The sequence below is a fragment of the Sporothrix schenckii genome (assembly GCF_000961545.1).
Source record: "Sporothrix schenckii 1099-18 chromosome Unknown Cont51, whole genome shotgun sequence".
NCBI lineage: Eukaryota > Fungi > Ascomycota > Sordariomycetes > Ophiostomatales > Ophiostomataceae > Sporothrix > Sporothrix schenckii.
This window is the reverse complement of record NW_015971152.1, coordinates 11,826-30,685: the sequence shown is the minus strand read 5'-3', so window position 1 is coordinate 30,685 and position 18,860 is coordinate 11,826. Positions and strand designations below refer to the sequence as shown.

Genomic DNA, 18,860 nt, shown 5'->3' with positions numbered 1-18,860 from the left:
CGTCTCCCCAGCATAGTAACGAGATATCATCTTGAGGATTTCTCGAAATTCTCTGTACCTCTGGTCCATCACCAGCATCCCCTCTTCCCTCCCCGTCTCCCAGTCTTTCGTTTATCAGTCTCTCGTTTTCTTCCCAACTGCCTTGGCTAGTCGCTATTGTGTCGTCTTTGCCATTCGCACCAGTGTCTCTTTTTCACAAGCCCATTCGATTTAATAACACTCCTTTTTCTTACAACCAAAACAGAAATCATAAACAGAATGGGCCGTTTCATGGCCCTTGCCCTCGGGCTCCTGGCCGCCTCTCCCGTACTCGTCGCAGCGGTCGCCGTCCCCGTCCCGACGCCGGCCCCTGTTGCCCCCGTTGCTGCCTGGGCACCCATTGCGGCCCGAGGCGTCGACTGTTACTTTCAGATCGGTGCCGACGACAACACCACATGCTCGGAGTTTGCCGGTGAGTGGGCCTTGACTGTCACCGAGTTTCAGGCCCTGAACCCGGGCGTCGTCTGCCCGAACCTCAACAGCGACACGCTGTATTGCGTGAGCGGCACCGTCACTGGCAGCAGCAGCTCAGGCGCCGTCGGGCCCCACCGCAGCAAGACCTCGGTCAGCTTCGAACTGCCGTCGGGTTCCGGCGGGCCCTCCAGTTTCTGGACGTCCTTCTCGCGCGTCCAGTCCGCCACGTCCACCACCACGTCCACCACCAGCTCCTCGTCTTCGATTTCGTCTTCGTCATCGAAATCGGCAGGCCCACCGGGGCCGACCCAGAGCGGCGAGGCGGCGAACTGCAGTAACTACCACAAGGTCGTCAAAGGTGACACGTGCCCTAACATTGAGGCCGCATACGGCATCAGCGCCGACCAGTTCGCGTCTTGGAACCCGTCGGTCGGCACCGACTGCCGGGGCCTGCTCGTCGGCCGCGCCGTTTGTGTCGGCGTTCCGGGGGCGACATCCTCGATCGTGAGCGTTGCGCCCAGCTCGACGTCCAAGTCCGCGAGTGCTTCTCCCTCGTCGAGTGTTCCGTCGGGCGTTCCCTCGCCACTGCAGCCTGGTACTTTTTCGAACTGCACGTCTTACCACAAGATTGTATCCGGTGACACCTGCTCTGCCATCGAGGCGGCCGCCGATATCACCGCTGCGCAGTTCGCGTTCTGGAACAGCGGTGTTGATAGCAGCTGTTCCAACATCGATGTTGGCTACTATCTTTGTATTGCCGGTGGTGGTGACACTGGTCCGTCCTCGGGCGCTCCATCCCCGCTCCAGCCTGGTACTCTCGACAACTGTACGTCCTACCACAAGGTCGTCTCCGGCGATACGTGCGGTGCGATCGAGACTGCGGCGGGCATCACAGCTGCACAGTTTGCTGCCTGGAACAGCGGTGTTGACAGCACATGCTCTAACATCGACGTCGGCTACTATCTCTGTATTGCCGGTGGTGGTGACACTGGTCCGTCCTCGGGCGCTCCATCCCCGCTCCAGCCTGGTACTCTCGACAACTGTACGTCCTACCACAAGGTCGTCTCCGGTGATACGTGTGGTGCGATCGAGACGGCCGCAGGCATCACAGCTGCGCAGTTCGCCGCGTGGAACTCGGGTGTTGACAGCACGTGCTCTAACATCGACGTCGGCTACTATCTCTGTATTGCAGGCGGCGGTGACACTGGCCCGTCCTCGGGTGCTCCGTCCCCGCTGCAGCCCGGCACCCTGGCCAATTGTACGTCTTACCACAAGGTCGTCTCGGGCGATACATGCAGCGCCATTGAGACTGCCGCAGGCATCACGGCTGCGCAGTTTGCCGCGTGGAACTCGGGTGTCGATTCCACCTGCTCTAACATCGATGTTGGCTACTACCTCTGTATTGCCGGTGGCGGCGGTACGGGCTCTACAACCGGTGCTCCGTCCCCGCTCCAGCCCGGCACCTTATCGACATGCAAGACCTACCACAAAGTCGTCTCCGGTGACACTTGCGCCGCCATTGAGAAGTCAGCGGGCATTTCGGCCGCAGAGTTTGCCGCCTGGAACAGCGGTGTTGACAGCACGTGCTCCAACATCGACATCGGTTATTACTTGTGTATCGGTGGTGGCCCTGCCGTGTCGACGCCAACCACGCCCTCGCCGCTGCAACCCGGCACCATCTCCACGTGCAAAACATTCCACAAGGTTGTCTCTGGTGATACTTGCGTCGCCATTGAGAAGTCGGCCGGCATCACGGCGGCACAATTTGCCAAGTGGAATACGGGTGTGAATGCTGAGTGCACCAACATTGATGTAGGCTACTATGTTTGTATTGGTGCTTAAAGATAGAGGATTAGCCCGACGCGACATGTGAAGGAGGAAGTAAAGTAGCAACTACTATTTTCATTCTGTTTTAGTATTACGTTTAATAATACAGATGTCATATTTGGCTCCTTCACCTGGCAAGACGATCTTTGCCGCTATGCACCGCATAACAGCAAGTCAGACTTACTTTATAGATATTGCCGTTAACGCGCATGTCGCCGACCATCCTGGAATCCGACGTAACTCCGGTGGCTTATTTCCTGCAGGACAAGGTAAAATGAGCCGTTCGTTATTTGAGAGTCGAGTTAAGGGAAACGGCATAATTTACGACAAGTCCAGTATATGGGGGTATGGAGATAGCCAAAACAACGCTGGGTGGATTGGTGCCGTCGTGATGGCAAATAGGACAGGAACTTCCCTACAAAAAAGGGCAAGTCGGGAAATGAAGGCTGGCAGCACCTAGTATCCCTGGGTAGGCTTGTATATCCCATAATTCATACTGAGCCCAGCGACATTTGTTTCCTGATGTGCCTCCCGTTTTGTGCAGAGACGAGCCACGCTGCGACCGTGTTGCTTCCTTTGGTTGGACCTTTCCTCTGTCACGAAGCTTGCCACCCCGGACCTAACTTTTAATAATGGAGAGAAAATTTTGTATATGACTGGAAGATAAGTGAAAAGGAGAGGGGTGAATATGGAGAGCGGAGAAGTGAAGAGGCGTAGGTTATTTATATTTTTGGGAATATCTATGTGGAAGTCTATGGAAGGCAGGTAAAGCTAGAAGAAGAAGGAGCTACCCATGACAAGGCGGTGGCAGACACCGACCAAGACTGGAGAAAAATGTCAGACCAACATTAAGGCGAAGCTAGTAGGGGTGGCAGCCAACGTAGAAGGGAGCATGATCAGAGTGGTTGGGAGATGAAAATAATTGGAGAATATCGCATCGAAGATTGCGCGAACCAAGTGTACGCAATTGCCAGTCAATGAACTCCAGATGACGTTGAAAATTGTGCGACGGTTCGTGGAATGCCCGTGTGGTGTGGACCTTCTGGAGATGATTAGCCCGAGCGTTCAGTACGACAACAACCACCGGGTTATTTACTCGTGTGAATTGCTGCTGACAATGAACACCTCCGGACCGCCTTGTCATACTCTCATTGGAACTTACAAAGGATTTTGCGGAGGACTGGGAAGCGGTTGTCCGATAAAGTCGCAGAGAATTTTCAAACATAACCCTTTTCCCATATGAGCGGGAAAGGATCAGGCTGACAATAGAATGACCGTAATAGATTTTACAAAAGAACCACAAAATAGGTGAATTTGTGTGGTGTACCTCAAATAGCTATGTTTCATTTGTCCTTGCTCTTGTCACGTTCTATTTATTGCCGTTTGTATGACTTGATGTCCCTAAGGTAAGGTCGGGGTTGGTGACGAGTCGGCGAGTTTTACCGGGTTGTATAACAGTGTATATAACACTCAACGCAAAGCCCAGACTAGAAAGACCGACAGCGAACCAAAGAGCGCCACGGTAGCCGTGGAGTTTGTCAATATCTGTAAGACCACCATTGTTGATGTTCGATTCGATAGTACCGGCAAATCCAAGACAGAGTGAAATACTGTAGTTGATAACGGTGACAATAATACTCGCACCCATACCTTGGTACTCTCGTGGCACTGCGTCAGAAAAGATGACCGTGGCCGAAGGAAACGATGTGTCGAGGCCGATGGTCATGGCAAAGACCGAGAAGAAAAAGTAGGTCCAGTAGATGGAGTGCGGTGGGCGGGCTGCGCCTAAGGCAGTTCCAATTACGTAGACAGTCTGGCCCACGAGCATAATGTTTGACGCGTGTACGCGGCCGAGCAGCTTTCCTACAGCGAGGGCCGAAGTGAGACCTACGGGTATGATTGGAATAATCCACGCGGCGATCTGCAGTGGCGTGGTGCCCCCGATATCGATGGCGACCTGGATGACATAAAACAGCTGCTAGGTTAGTATGTATGAGCGTGTGCGATGTGGAGAGAGAAAGGCAGGGGAGTACACACCCAAACACCAAAAGACCCCCAACCGGTTGCGGTGCACGCAAACACGAAGGCAATATCTGTGTTGAAAGCCGAAAGGGGCAAGATAGGCGCAGAGTTCCAGGAAGACAGTTCAATATAAAAGAATGCGGCACCGGACAGGAAGCCGAGGATAAGACAGACATACACGTACGCCTGCTGCCAGCCAACGACGACGGCCTGGTTCCAGGCAAAGTTGACGAGTACGAGAGCCGCAACGCCAGTGACCATTCCAAAAACGTCGAAAGTAGCCACCAATTTGCGTACTGTCCATGGCTTCCTTTCCCGCCCGGCCTCGTCCTGTGAAACGTGTGGGATGGCCCATGCAGCGAAACCAGCCACGCAGACGAGGGCAATACTTTGGCTCCAGTACGTCCATGGCCACCAAGACACGGAAGCAAAAAGACCGCCGAAGACGAACCCAGCAACGGCACCAAAGGGAGCGGACGCCCCAAACCATGCAAATGCCATGTTCTTGTGCGGGCCGGGCGAGTAGGAGCGGCCCAGAATGGCCAGACCATTGGGCAGCGTCAACGCAGGACCCATGCCTTGGAAGACACGGGAACAGACAAAAAGAATGTACCCACTGTCATTCGCCGCATAAACAGAAAGACCAGCCACCAAGCTCCACAGCGCATACCAAAACATGCCGGCGACAAACAGCCGCTTGTGGCCAATCTCATCGCCGAGTCGACCTCCGACGAGAATAAAGGTGCCGATTGTCAGACTGTAGCCGGCCACAAGCCACGACAAATGTCCTGAATCTTTGGAGGAGATGCCAAAGGTCTCGCCTATGACGCTGACAATTGCTATCGTGTTTCCCATTCCGCATTGATTGGTGAACATGGCCGTGCATATGGTTCCGACGAAAAGGATCTGGCGCGGCACTGAAAAAGCATCTGCTGGAAATTTTCCCGGGTCGTTTGAAGGCATGGTAGCTGTCGCTTCCACGTCTAAAATAGATTGGTTAGGAGTGATATTTCAGCATCAAATATTAGCACACATTCGTAGATAACGGACCGTTTACTTGACTCTGCAATTCGGCATGTCGGGACGAAGCATTGGAGTGCGGAGGAGACACTGTGGAAGCGGTCTTGTCTCCTGCTGGCAAAGTCGAGAAAGCTGTCTTCACGTCCTCTGAGGGCGGAGTTGAGGAATCGTTATCCATGGTCATGCTACTAGTATCCATGGTCATGGTACTAATTTACACATTGGTGATTGGAACGAGTGAATGATTAAAAGAAAGAAATGTATGAAGAAGTGAGAAAACACATAGTAAAGCAAGCCGGCCCGGGCTTGCCTCTAATGTACTGTGGCCGTCTGCGGACCGTACATCGAATAGTTCATCTTGTCATGCCGGAGTGAAAATGTCCGTGTTTAACACACCTCGGACGCGACGCGTGAATTTGTCATTTGGTTCTTTGCAGTATTTTGGTGGAGTTTTTACCTCCGGAGAGACAACAAAGGAGCTTGAGGCCGGAGGAGGACTATGGACCGAAGTCAAAATAAGTGGGGCTGCTTGGAAGCTGGTGACAAATCTACAAATCCGGACCTTTCAGAAAGTCCGGGTGCTAAATGAACCGGGCGACTTGTAAAAGCCCGCGTCACTTCCCGGAGTTACGAGCATCACTTGTTCCTTTGCCCAACGAGAGGTATCCTACTTACGATGCACCGTTCGAGAAGCAACCGCGTCAGAAGAGGAAGGTTAATTCGGAAAATCAACTCAGAACTGCATTGATCAGCACATTTTTCAATCAAAACAACCCTTTACCGCACGCTACAGGTCGCACACCAACGCCGCATACTGCATCATATACGGCTCAAGCCGCCGTTACTCTTTCGGATCGGACCTTTCCAAGCTAATATTCCGTCCTGTTGACTTTGTCACAGAGCAATGGCAGACGCACAGCACCAGACTCCGGCCATCACAAAGGTTAGCTGCCAAGAAAACACCGTCACGTGAACGTCGTCACAGATGGTTCGTGCTTTGGCTAACATTTCATGCGATAAACAGGCGTGCGACTTGTGCAGGAAAAAGAAGATACGTTGCCAGCGCACCCCGGATGGTGGTTGTGCGCAGTGCACGCGGGCCAATGTGGCCGACTGCCACTTTACACCAATTGCCACGAAGAAAAAGGCGCGGCGCCCTCCCGGGTAAGTCTCATCTCTTGCTCCTCCTCCTCTCCTGCTGCCTTTTGTTTATCTACGTTCGCTATGATGGACATTTGCTAATGCGGGTTTTCTAGACACAAGCAGATTGCCATCCTCGAGGAGCGTCTTAGGAGGACTGAGGGCCTTCTGCAAGATGCCGTCGGGAAACTTGGCACAGAGCCAAGCCGCAGCGAGTCGAAATCATCAACTCCCAGCTCTACAAATCCTGTCCAACATCCATTGGCCATGATGGAAGAAAATCTGGCGCAGCTGTCGCCTCCTCCACAGATACTAACCTGGAAGGGCATGATGGCCCTGGGCCCGTTCTCACTCCCTTCGTTTCACCCATTGCCGCCCCATAATGTCGCTATCGAGCTCGTCGAGGAGGCATTTTCCGGCTTCTACGATTTCTATCCTCTTTTCGATAAGAGCGACTTTCTACTGCAATTCCGAGCCAACTACGCACACTCCTCAAGTTCCACTGACCCGGCCTGGTGGGCATGCATCAACACGGTACTTTCTCTAGCATATCGCCTACGGGCCATGCGCGCCGTACGCACTTCCGGCGACCTTTTCAAAGAGAGCCAAGGCGCATGCGGGCACATCCACAATGCGCTCGCCGTCCTATCCGAGCTCCTTTTGCTTCACGATAGCTTCCCCGCCGTCCAGGCGCTCGTAGGTATGGCTGCCGTGCTGCAGGGCACGCCGAACCCACACTCTGCCTCGGTGCTCGTCACTGCAGCTTTGCGCATGGCGCAGGGTATGGGCTTCCATCGCAGGACGTGCCGCGATGATATGGCCAACAGCACGCTCTCTGAGGAAGAGAAGGCACAGCGTCGGCGTGTGTTTTGGATTGCATTCTGCATCGACAAAGACATTAGCCTCCGCACGGGTCAACCATTTGCCCAGGATGATGATGACATGGATCCTGCTCTGCCCCCCGCTTTAAAAGGCGTGTCCAATGTTGCTCACGGAATTTTCCATGCGCGCATCGGGTTGGCTGTGATCCAGGGCCAGATTTACAAGAAGCTGTACTCGGTGCAAGCTTCGCGCCAGTCCGTGGCCGATCGCGCCGCTGTAGCAGACGAGCTCAACTTGCTCCTGCACTTCTGGAAAAGCAGCGGTGCTATGGTGATGGACGAGGTCGGATTGACGGGTGATTTATGTACCACAGGGCATCTTCACAAGCTGATCTTGCGCTTTACGTACGTCAACTGTCTCGCAATGGTCGACCCGTATGTCGCAATGCCACAAAATCTACAAGAGAGCAGCTGTGTTTCCGAGGCACGTGAAGCTCTGCCCCTTATACGGAACGTACCTCGGGGCGATTTTTTTGTCACCTGGTAAGCAACATATACTCCTGGCCTGGTTTGTTAAATTCATAACCGTCTAACAGACTACACCTGGTATAGGGCTCTTCTCCGACCACTGTTTTCTGCCGTCACCGTTGTTCTCGAAAACGTGATCCGTAACCCAGGAGGAACATACGCACTGTCGAGCTGCGTAGCTGTGGAGCATGCGATACAACTCCTCAGTATGCTCGCCGCCAACAACTTGACATGCTCGAGGTCCCAAGAGGCACGGCACATGTATCCTATCTGCCTAGACCTGCACATTCGTGCAAATAACGCATTTCAACAGGTATCTCTTAACGCATAGGACTCATGCCGTACGTATAAATACTCGCTTAAGGAGGAAAGGTACTAGAAGGCAGCAAGGAATTATACAAACGATTTTCAAAGACACCCAAGCAAACTTTTGATTTTGTGATGTAGACATGCATTCGCCAAAAGAAGAGATCGTGTGAGGTCTTGCGAACGGGACACTGCATGATCGTACCTAATAGGATATAAATATTTTGCTACGTACATGGTCTGCAAAGAATAATAAGTTTATATTGATAAATACATGTAAATAAATTCTCCAACACGCTATATAATTAAGGAATCACGCTCTCTAAATAGTACTTGACGTAGTGTTGTTATTTATACTTCATACTTTAAAATTTATAGCGGAACCCCAAAGCAACACAACGGTTTATAAGGACCTTTTCACTTACTTGTAATTCCCTCTTATGGTTAAAAGAATCAACCAACTTTATCACACACGTGTGTTTATTGCGAGACTACCATTACACGCGATTCATGTACCTAGTACTCCACTCGACTTGATTTTACTTCAGTGGGCCTTAACGGACTTCAGTGCACTGAAGTGCACTGAAGTTTCTTTGTGACTTGTGGATTATCTGGATACAAACCACCTTGGATTCCCTTCTTGCTACTTTGCACGGTGGCCACCTTTCTGGCCTTGTGGGGCCATCATCGTTACAGATACATACATTCGTGCGCGTTTCCCATACACAAAAGTTAACAGTGGCTCCACAAAAAATGTAATGATTTCGTGCCAAAAGGAGCAACTGTATTATAGATAAGAATTATTATGGAGGGTAATTTGCAGTTCAGCAGTTCAGCAGTTCAGCAGTTCAGCAGCTTATCAATTCACACGTTTCAGCTCCGCTGCGTCTTGCATCAAGCGCGTATCCTTATCGCCAAGTTTGCTTGGCCAATTGGCCGGCAAGCCAAGTTGCATCTATTTTATATAATACATAAAGCCGGACGCTGCCTGGTTCGTACCTATTCGCTGTCATTGCTATGCTATGCTACACTGCATAGCATTTTACCGGTGACCTCTTCACTCCCAATGGCTCGGATTCTCAGGGTAGCTGCGGCCCAGCTGGGTCCAAACCACCTTGATACACCACGTGAGGACATTCTCGACCGCATCATCAAGCTGCTCCGGGCCGCCGGCCAGAAGGGCGCCCAGCTAGTCGTGTTTCCAGAGACCGCCCTGACAACATTCTTTCCGCGCTACAGGCTGGAGGACGTCCCTCAATCTGACCAGTACTTTGAAGATGGCAGCACCTTGCTTACATCGACAAGAACGCGGCCGATTTTTGACGAGGCGGCTATCCTGGGACTGGATGTCTGTCTTGGGTTTGCCGAGAAAAGCTCTGAAGGAGGGCAACGGCGTCAACACAACTCGTGCGTCTACTACTCTGCTAAGAGGAGAGACATCCTTGCCAAGTACCGCAAGATCCATCTCCCGGGTACGCTACAACCTTTTGAAGACGCTGGTGCTATCAACCAGCTGGAGAAGCTTTGGTTCTCTCCAGGCGACCTGGGCTTCACGGCATTTCGCGCGCCCGGTCTAGTTCTCAACGCCGCGAAACTATCCGTCGACAGTGATGGCATCAACAACAACGGCAATGACAGAGACGACAACAGAGGAGACCCCATCATGGGCATGATGATCTGCAACGACCGGCGCTGGGCCGAGAGCTGGCGATGCTACGGCCTTCAAGGGGCGGAAGTCATTCTCTGCGGATACAACACAACAGCGTGGGCACCGGACCTCTGCGGCAAGGCCGAAATTCAGCAGACATACGAGGAGTCGGAGGAGGAGTCAATGTTCCAGCACAGACTCGTGATGACGGCCAACTCGTACATGAACAGCTGCTTTTCCATCTCCGCTGCGAAATCAGGGGTCGAAGACGGCAAATACGGATTGATCCGGGGCAGCATGATTGTGTCCCCCGACGGCTATGTGCTGGCCGAAGCCAAAACCAAGGGCGATGAAGTCATCTTTGCCGAGCTTGACCTAGACGACTGTCTTCCGGGGAAATCTATGGTGAGCCTCCTCTCCCAGGCCATGATTAATTTCAGCCCGTAACTAACTTTCATCATTAGATGTTTAATTTTGACAGGCACAGACAGGTTGCTGACTACACACGCATAACGTCGCAGAAAGGCGTGAAGGAGCCGGATTATTTAGCGTGTTGATGATGGATGATAGGAGACAGAAGATAGATAGGCATAGAAACCATAGAATGCATGTTTTCTTTCTCATGCTCAAATCAATGACGGCATGATGTGCTTTGACAGTGTCTATAGATGCTGTTTATTGCCATTTAAGTAATATCCTGGAAGTTCTCGAACATTATCAGAACTAGTACGAAGTATTACACGGTAAAGGACTACCTCGTATACGATTTAGACTGATACCGACTGCGCTTCCCCGCACCGCCGAAAGATAAGACCGAGAGATAAAGCCTAGTTATCACTGCCGGCCGATAAGCTAATACCGTAACAGGACGTTGGCGAGTGCGCTTTGCGTGGAAGGGCAGTTTATTAGTTTATCAGTTCAACAGTTCAACATTTAACCGTTTAACAGTTTAGCAGCCCGACAACCGAATAACGTGTTTTCTCCAGTACTCCGTACCACTCACGAGTTAATCAAAAGCACAAACAATTGGGTAGAATAACCAGCTCGCATACTAGTCGACGGTCGAACAGCGAACGACGACACCAAATTTGACATGGCTGTTACTTGCACGTATAAGAGCGCGGCTATGGCGCTCTGATCTGGAGAAGAAAGTCACCGAGAGCATCGCCAAGACCAGATACAGAGAAACACCAACTGAAAATCCAAGCACGAGAGATACAATACAAAGGCCCCGCAATGTCCTTCGCCACGAGAATGGCGTTCTCAGACACCATTCCTTGCCAGGACACAAAGTACGGTAACGGTGACGAGGCGAAAACCACCGCTTACGACAACAATGAGGGCCACAGCGACATCGACTCTCCCGACGGCGGCACGGCTGCTATGACCGGCTTCGTCCTCGACCACAAGGCGGAACGGGCCCTATGTCGCAAACTGGATATCCGGCTGCTTCCAGTTCTGGCTATTATGTTTCTCTTCAACGGCTTGGACAAGGGAAATCTCAGCAACGCTGCGACCGCGGGAATGGCAGTCGACCTGAACCTCAAGGGGAACGAGTACAATATTTCGCTCGGCATTTTCTATATTCCATTTGTTCTCACAGCGCCCTTTTTGGTAAGCGAATAGTTAACGAACAGCCAATGTTCAACGAGTAAATTGTTAACAGACGTCCCCCGGAACTAGAGCGTCGCCGGGAAGAAGTTTGGCCCATCTCGCGTGTTGCCTGCGATGATGCTTGTCTTTGGGTTGATGACGATTCTTATGGGTGAGATAGTCGTCTTCTTTTCTCTGTATTGTCTACTCTGCCTATCTCTTCTGGGTCTTTCATCTGACGTACTTCGTGTTTTAGTTGCCAACCAGAGCTTTGCCGGCATGGTGGCCCTCCGGTGGTTCCTCGGCATGGCCGAGTCCGCTTTTCTCCCATTGATTGTGTACTATCTCACGACCTTTTACCGCCGCGGCGAGCTAGCGCGCCGCATGTCGCTGTTCTATGCCTCGAGCAACATCGCCAATGCATTCTCGGGTCTCCTCGCCTATGGCGTGTTCCATATCACGAACACGCCGCTGCAGCCCTGGCGCTACCTCTTCCTCATTGAGGGCTGCGTCACCATTGTGTTTTCCGTCTTCACTTACTTTTACCTGCCGCTGAACCCGGCCTCAGCGCACTTCCTCTCCGAGGCGGAGCGGACGCTGTCCGAATACCGAATCCGCGTCGACTCGTCCGCGGTCGTCAACCAGACATTTGTCCTGCGCGATGCCCTCCAGATTTTTCGCCAGCCAGTGACCTACGCCTTTTTGGCCATTGAGATCTGCCTCGGCGTACCTCTGCAGTCCGTGGCCCTCTTTCTGCCCCAGATCGTCGCCCGCCTCGGCTACTCTGCCGTCAAGACCAACTTGTACACCGTGGCGCCCAACATCTGCGGCGCTGTCGTCCTCATTCTCCTGTGCTTCAGCTCGGATTTCACGCGTCTGCGCGCGCCTTTTATCCTGATCGGATTCGTCTTCACGCTCGTAGGCTTCATCATTTATGCGAGCATCGACGTGCTCGACAACCTCCACGTTGCTTACTTTGCAACGTTTCTCATGTGCTGGGGATCGGGTGCGCCCTCGATCCTCCTGTGCGCGTGGTATAACAACAATACGCCCGATGAGGGCCGCCGTATGGCGCTCACTGGCGTCGGTGTACCGCTGGCGAACCTTATGGGCGTCGTGTCGAGCAACATCTTCACAGCTAACTCTAAGCCTAAGTACATCCCTGCACTGGCGACCTCGGCGGCCTTTGGTGCTACAGGGGCTGTGTTGACCAGCGTCTTGTTTCTGTACATGCTGCTGGACAACAAGAGGCGCGATCGCAAGCTGGGGCGGAAGCTCGACATCCAGGAGACACCCACGGAGCTCCTTAAAGACGGCCCCAGTGTGCCCGAATTCCGTTGGTTTCTGTGAGCACACCCGAGGCAATCGTGTGTCCTTTTAACAAGATTATTTTTATTTATTCTGTTGGTAATGAATCACGGTAGTCATTCTTTAAATATATACATATCTGCTTATTACTGCTCACGCTTCTTGTCCATACTAAACCTTTAAATACGACCGGTATCGTACGCATTGCAATATGTATTTAACTCTTTGGTATCGGAGACGTATCCGACGATGCTGACGATGGCAGTGGGAGGATTTTAAAATACGCTGCTGTACTCAGAACATCCACTGCTGGCTGCTCCGAGGAGAGAGAATTTCTCGCCAGCGGGCTGTCATTTTCGACTCTCCGTGATGATACGGCTTGATCGACGCGAGAGAGGCTTTCCCGGAGGCAGCAGGCAGCGTGTCGCGCCGACTCGATGCAGTCAGCTAATTCTTCGATGAACTCGGATAGAAAGTGACTAGTTTTCATACATGTCAGAATAATTTTCATGTTATTCTCTCTCATGCAGGCTTACACGCTTACATGACGGCCTTTAACCGAAAATGATCCTCGTCGGACAGGCTGTGGTCTCGACTTGCCATGCTCGTAAGCATAAAACCGACACCGAGAAGTTCCTGCATCTGTGGAGTGACCGTTAGCAGACAATGTACGGAGTCTCTTTTCATCCAAAATTAACAGGAAGATACTAACAACAGGTGTGCCAAACGCTCGAATGTAGTCTCGTGGGACGGTCCCCATGCTGTCGACGAGGTCCTGGACATTTTGGCAAACCTCGACAAAGCGGCCATTCTCGGAAGCCAAGACGACCATCTTGACTAACTATGAGATTCGTGTGTTCATATTAGTCATTGCTAAAAAAGGCAAGGCACGTCTGCAGCACGGCGCCACCCTCTTGCTGGGACTCACATGGATTGTACACAGAATATTTGCGACTTGAAACCCGCTCCGGTTACTGCCGCTGTCGGATGATTTCATGGCCGCCTGGGCAAACTGCGGCAACAAATTCGACTGCATCTTTTGTAGTTGCTGGAGAATCGCCGTCGACCTGGACTCGGACCCGGACCCGGACCTAGAAGACGTAGTCTGCTCGGTCCTCCAGAGAACGGTCGTGTGCATCGTTCGCTTACTCCGGAAATCGACAATGGCGTGCTCGAGGATCCGGTAGAGCTCTGTCGTGTAGTTCCACCCAGCCATCCAGTTTTCAAACTTGCCATTCCGGTTGGGGAAGAGGAATGTGAGGGGGTGGTGGACGCCACAGGGGTATTGGACGTATGTTTGCGACTCAGGTGTCCGGATCGGGTGGCCGAGGACACAGGCGTTGTGCACCTCGATGCGGTAGACGACCCAGAAAATCCGTCTCCGGGTCTCTCGTTCGCAGAGCGAGAGTGCCGCCACGGACGCTGTTCCGGGCATTGCTGCGGGCCATCTCTCTTCGTTGTGTAGTCCGATCTGTGCCGAGAGACCGTGGTACAGACCGAGGTACCGGTGGAGAAGCTGGGCATCGCCGGTCTGCGTTCCGATGAGAGACAGAATGCCGTAACAGCGCAGAAGGCTAATTCCACCCTCGCTTCCCCCGCCATGGTATTGATAAGTCAGCGGGGTAAGTTGTATCGCCTCATCGAGAAACTCGCTTGCGACAGAGGACGTGATGGGAGCAGATCTGGGTTCGTTGGTGCCGTTGGTGTCGTTAGTGAACAGCGCTCCCTTGTTGGCCTGTGAGGCACTCAGCGCACACATGCAGATAATGCTGATATAATAAAGGTCTTGAAGCTGCGGCAGGGAGCTGCTGCTTTTTTTCCACCACTGCACCAGCTCTGTCTCGCAGAAGAATGGAAATCTGTCCCGGGAGTCGAGTCAGCAGAAGTCTCGGAAATTCGGGGATCGGCCGGGGTTGGCTGGGAAGCATGGGAACATAAACTGACAAGGGATAGATGGAGTCTAGATATATGTCTATCAATGTAGTAATATTTTTGATTTTGCTGCTCGTGTACTGCCCATCGGGGCCGACCGCGCTGGGCGTAGAGGACGGCGACGGTGACCCGCCACCGAGCACCGTGTCTGCTTCTATGAATTTCGGTCGGGCCTTCGTCCCGCGCTTTTTTGGCTTTCGTAGGCGGGTGCACATCTGCCCATACTCGATGCAAGTTAAGCATCCTGCCATCTGCCCAGAGACATCGACATCGACTGGCAGGGGTCGTGGAGGAATAGGAGCGCACCTCAGGCCGCGCCGGTGACAGAAGTCGCAAGCTTGCGTGACACGGCTTGGCTTTCGACGTGGCCTTGCCGAAGTTTGGGTTTCCATGCGCCTTGAAGTCGTTTTTGTAAAGAAATTACATGGAGATCTCAAATTTAAGGTAAAGAACAAGGAAAGGGGTAATGGCTGTCAAATATGGTGGAGAAAAACAAATCTTATCCAGAAGATGTTCAGCATGACTTTTGGAGAATCGAGGTAGTAGACAGCTCGAGAAAAGTATTTGTCCGTAAACAAAACGACTACTAAAAAGGGTATTAGATATTTATGGATGTATTCCGTCTTTTAAGAGTAAAGATTTACGATGGCGTTTCTTATCGACATTTCTATTACGTACGGGCACGGTTAGTGTTACGATTACGGCACTAACGAGGAAAGTGCTTTTATTTCCTCCTCGTATAAAATAACCCTGTTTAGTTACTAAGAGCTTTTTACTCGTAGTATTCTCTTCCTTACGCTTTTGCACGTGGTTGTGGAAGGCCTTGACCTTACTTGTTTAAGCCTCTCTTTTCCAGCTACAGTTTCCCGTACTGGCCACGTTCTACCGGTCCTGACCGCCTTGGGTCCCTTCTCTGGGCCCGCGGGGCCGTAATCGTAACACCCAAACGTTACTGTTCCAATGCCCTAAAAAATACTACATTATGATTGGCCCAATACCGCACATTGGAGAAGAAACGTCGATAGAATGTCGCTGAGGTTAATCAACGGTCCTAAATCGTCTAATATTGTATGATCTAATTTTGCGTGCTTGCCCCTGTAAGGTTGTTGGTTTTGTTAAACAATTCTGGCAGAATTGTCGCAGCATTGATAACAGGGTTGACGGCCGTTTCAAGGTAGGGTTCAATTGTCATATATTAGTAGGGTGGTTTTTTGGCAGAGTGTACAAGTTATACCACTAAGGACAGGGAGGCGGCCGCAAGATTAAGAGCACGGGGGATCGAAGTAGACTTAAATGCCGCGAACTGTAACGGCCTTTCCCGAGCGGTAGAATGATTACGGTGGCTTTAATTGATTACCTCTTATTCTAATAAATATACAACGATGTTTAGCCCTTATGAATACTTTCAGTAGACATTGATCTTTATAGCTGAATTAATCAGTTCACATTTGTTCTAATTCGACGTTTCTAACATCTACATACCCCTTCCTGTATAAGTCACAGCCAAGACCTGTCGCTGCTGCAGCACGTGGCCTCAGCAGTCTCCTGGTGCAGCGTGGACTGGTTGAAAGCCTGGTTGCTCTGGGGCACATCCAATGCCGGGTTTTTCTCGAAGAAACCATCCGGCTGCAGACGCACCGATATGTGCTCGGCTGGCATGACAGGGAAATCCTCGGGTCGCGGATTGTGTGTCAGCCCAAACGTGTGCCACACCACAATGTCTGTATTCTCCACATTGTCCGGGCGCGCCGCCCATTCCGACAGCCCCGTGTCCCGGCGGCTCTGGTTGGTAAACTCGCCAGCGGCGTAGAGCTCGTCGTCTTGGTACTTGGTGACCCACATGGCGTGTTCGGCAAAGGCGGCGCGCTTGCGGGCAAACGAGCCCGGGGCCATCAAGAGCATCTGGCTGGGGGCGGCATGGATCTTGTAGGCGACAGGCTTGCGCGACACTCGGTTGATGTGGCTGTCGTTGCGGATCTTGAAGACGCGGTTGCGTGTTACATCCAGGTCGGCAAACCCAGCTTTCTGCACAACGGTTGCCTGTGTCTGGTAGCCCATGCCAAAATTGTTTGTTTCGGGGTCGACAGGCAAAGGCGCGCTCTCTTCGTAAAACAGTGTGTTGCTGTGGCCGTCAATGGCCGGGTCGATGCGCAGCGCGAAAAGGTGCTGGTGGTAGGCGGCCATGACACCAGGGCCCACGTTGGTGCCCCAGGGGACAGTGGTTGGGTTGGCCGCGTCAAGGTTGTCAATGGGCATCGTGGACAGGATGCCTGTAGCACGGACCTCATGCTCAATGTTGCCGGCCTGGTCAAAAATCCACGCCAGTACATATTCGTAGTTGGACACAGTGCAAATCATTTGCAAGACTAGCTCACGCTTGCGGACGGCGGTAGCAGCCTGGTTGCGGTAGTTCGTGTGCTTGAACTGCAGCCCGTTGTCCTGTTCGTGCATGCAAATCACGTTCTTGAGAAGCACAGGGTTACCTTTGGCATCCGTGCGGTATCCGTCAAAGTAGTGAATGTGCCCGAGACAGTCACAGCCGAGCTCGAGCTGATTGGCGGTAATGCCGAAGCCGACGTCGCCGGCATCGAACGCCTGCTTGCGGTGGTACGGCCGGCGAGGATCTGCCACTTTTTGTCAGTATTCCATGGTGCGCGCCATACACGAGCCAAAACGTTGGGTGTGTCTCACGTACCGCCATATGGAACAGTCATCTCGCACATGGACAACCGGTAAAAGGTCTGTCGGCCATCGTAGGTGACATTGTATAGGACGAGTCCGTCGCGGTTGTTAAATCCAGCGTGGAATCGCCATTTCTGCCAGTAGACCGACTGCCCGTTCACCGTAAATGACGGGCCTTGCGGCTGCCGAACCAGGTACGGCTTCAGGTCTGTCCGCAGCGGCTGGTCAAGCAGATCCTGCGCATACTGCACACACTCCACAGGTTTCCACGGTCTGGTCGGCTGGGTGCTGTGGTCCGCGCCCGTCGGCAAATGGTCCATGCGCACGAGCTCTTTGGTGACCTGGTCAAAGACGGGCGAGAATGTGCACGGCAGAGAGTAGTGGTTTGTCTGTGGATGGTCGACGGCAACAATGTACATGTAGCACTGTGCCAGGCGACGTGTTTCGGTGTCGCTGTCAGTCCCGTAAATCCAGGGGTCGTTGCACACCGTGTACCCCGCAGGCAGCTGCATCTTGGCAATCTCAGCCAGGACGGCCGGGTGCTTCATGCACGCCTCCTCCATCTCCACCAGCTCATCCACGTCGGCTGGGCCCTGCACGTCGCTCGACAGCTCTTTGATGTAGACTGGCCGCCGCGCGTCGACATCCAGCACTGCCTTACAGAAGCGGCCATTGTCCCGCCGGTGAAAGTAGGAGAACAGGAGACGGGCTGGTTTCATCGGAAGGGGAAGGCCGGCACGCTCGGCGTCAAGGTATGCCGTCACATCGTTCTTGATGGGCTCGAGGACGTCAATGCGCTTGTAGCGGAGAGCGACACCGGGCAAGGCCTTTTCGAGGATGGCCACGGCAAGCCGAACCTCGCCAGGAGTGAGGGTGTCAAAGGGATGCGGTCTTGAAGTGGCCATTGTGGTCGACGTGTCCTCTAGGAGCTGCGAAATCGCCATTACGTCAGGAAGAAAGGTGCGATGAAGGTTAAACAACCAGCAACTTGGTCGTTGGAGATGCGCCTTGAAGATACTGTATTTATCGTCGGCTGTAGATCACGCCCTGGCCCGAAGTATGAGAAACTATCATCACTACGTCTTTTGACCATGGGACACAATGGCGCGATGCGGATGAAGTGCTCGTTTGAGCTGTGGCGCTGGCGCTGTTTGGTCGCTGGGGATACTGTGCCACTGCGTGATTCCTTCCTATTTGGGAACAATACGCGCCGTGTTGGCATTTGTGACAGTCACGTGTGATATTTGACCTCTTTGTTGTACAAGGATAATGCATGTCCTCTACATAGCAGTCCAAAATTTCCGTCGTGTTGTTGACAGGGCTTCTTGGTGATAATCCTCCATTCTTTGCACAATTGTCTTTGCCGAATTTTTGGCATTTTTTTCTCTTTGTTCTCCTTTTACGAGAACTATGATGCTAAGGGATATTCATTTAGTTCTTAATATTTTTATAAACATATTAATTAAAACGTGCACAAAAATTTACCCACGTGTTTGTTTTATTGATATTTCTTTCACAAAATAATGATATAAGACTATTCAGCAACAGTGACATTTAGCGATGATTTGTCGAAATTGTCG

At 52.3% G+C, this 18,860-nt stretch overlaps 7 protein-coding genes across 7 annotated transcripts; 4 read left to right on the top strand and 3 right to left on the bottom strand.

The window, feature by feature from the left end:
- Window positions 1–258: 258 nt before the first annotated feature.
- SPSK_00017 (uncharacterized protein) lies at window positions 259–2,295 on the top strand (the record flags this gene model as incomplete). The annotated part of the gene is made up of 1 exon (XM_016727000.1): window positions 259–2,295. The coding sequence occupies one exon, from the start codon at window positions 259–261 to the stop codon at window positions 2,293–2,295; it is 2,037 nt and encodes a 678-aa protein (XP_016582482.1).
- Window positions 2,296–3,649: 1,354 nt separating this feature from the next.
- SPSK_00022 (MFS transporter of unknown specificity) lies at window positions 3,650–5,521 on the bottom strand (the record flags this gene model as incomplete). Its single annotated transcript, XM_016727005.1, has 3 exons — window positions 3,650–4,255; window positions 4,318–5,285; window positions 5,353–5,521. 3 exons carry the CDS (start codon window positions 5,519–5,521, stop codon window positions 3,650–3,652), a joined length of 1,743 nt encoding a protein of 580 aa, XP_016582481.1.
- A 705-nt stretch (window positions 5,522–6,226) lies between these two features.
- Window positions 6,227–8,142, top strand: SPSK_00020 (uncharacterized protein; the record flags this gene model as incomplete). The annotated part of the gene is made up of 4 exons (XM_016727003.1): window positions 6,227–6,265; window positions 6,347–6,486; window positions 6,579–7,826; window positions 7,896–8,142. The coding sequence occupies 4 exons, from the start codon at window positions 6,227–6,229 to the stop codon at window positions 8,140–8,142; spliced, it is 1,674 nt and encodes a 557-aa protein (XP_016582480.1).
- A 1,041-nt stretch (window positions 8,143–9,183) lies between these two features.
- Window positions 9,184–10,212, top strand: SPSK_00048 (uncharacterized protein; the record flags this gene model as incomplete). Its single annotated transcript, XM_016727029.1, has 1 exon — window positions 9,184–10,212. The coding sequence occupies one exon, from the start codon at window positions 9,184–9,186 to the stop codon at window positions 10,210–10,212; it is 1,029 nt and encodes a 342-aa protein (XP_016582479.1).
- An 807-nt stretch (window positions 10,213–11,019) lies between these two features.
- Window positions 11,020–12,708, top strand: SPSK_10283 (MFS transporter; the record flags this gene model as incomplete). Its single annotated transcript, XM_016736767.1, has 2 exons — window positions 11,020–11,379; window positions 11,449–12,708. The coding sequence occupies 2 exons, from the start codon at window positions 11,020–11,022 to the stop codon at window positions 12,706–12,708; spliced, it is 1,620 nt and encodes a 539-aa protein (XP_016582478.1).
- Window positions 12,709–13,206: 498 nt separating this feature from the next.
- SPSK_00041 (uncharacterized protein) lies at window positions 13,207–14,425 on the bottom strand (the record flags this gene model as incomplete). Its single annotated transcript, XM_016727022.1, has 3 exons — window positions 13,207–13,308; window positions 13,379–13,507; window positions 13,595–14,425. The coding sequence occupies 3 exons, from the start codon at window positions 14,423–14,425 to the stop codon at window positions 13,207–13,209; spliced, it is 1,062 nt and encodes a 353-aa protein (XP_016582477.1).
- Window positions 14,426–16,095: 1,670 nt separating this feature from the next.
- Window positions 16,096–18,185, bottom strand: SPSK_00016 (primary-amine oxidase; the record flags this gene model as incomplete). The annotated part of the gene is made up of 2 exons (XM_016726999.1): window positions 16,096–17,222; window positions 17,294–18,185. 2 exons carry the CDS (start codon window positions 18,183–18,185, stop codon window positions 16,096–16,098), a joined length of 2,019 nt encoding a protein of 672 aa, XP_016582476.1.
- Window positions 18,186–18,860: the final 675 nt, after the last annotated feature.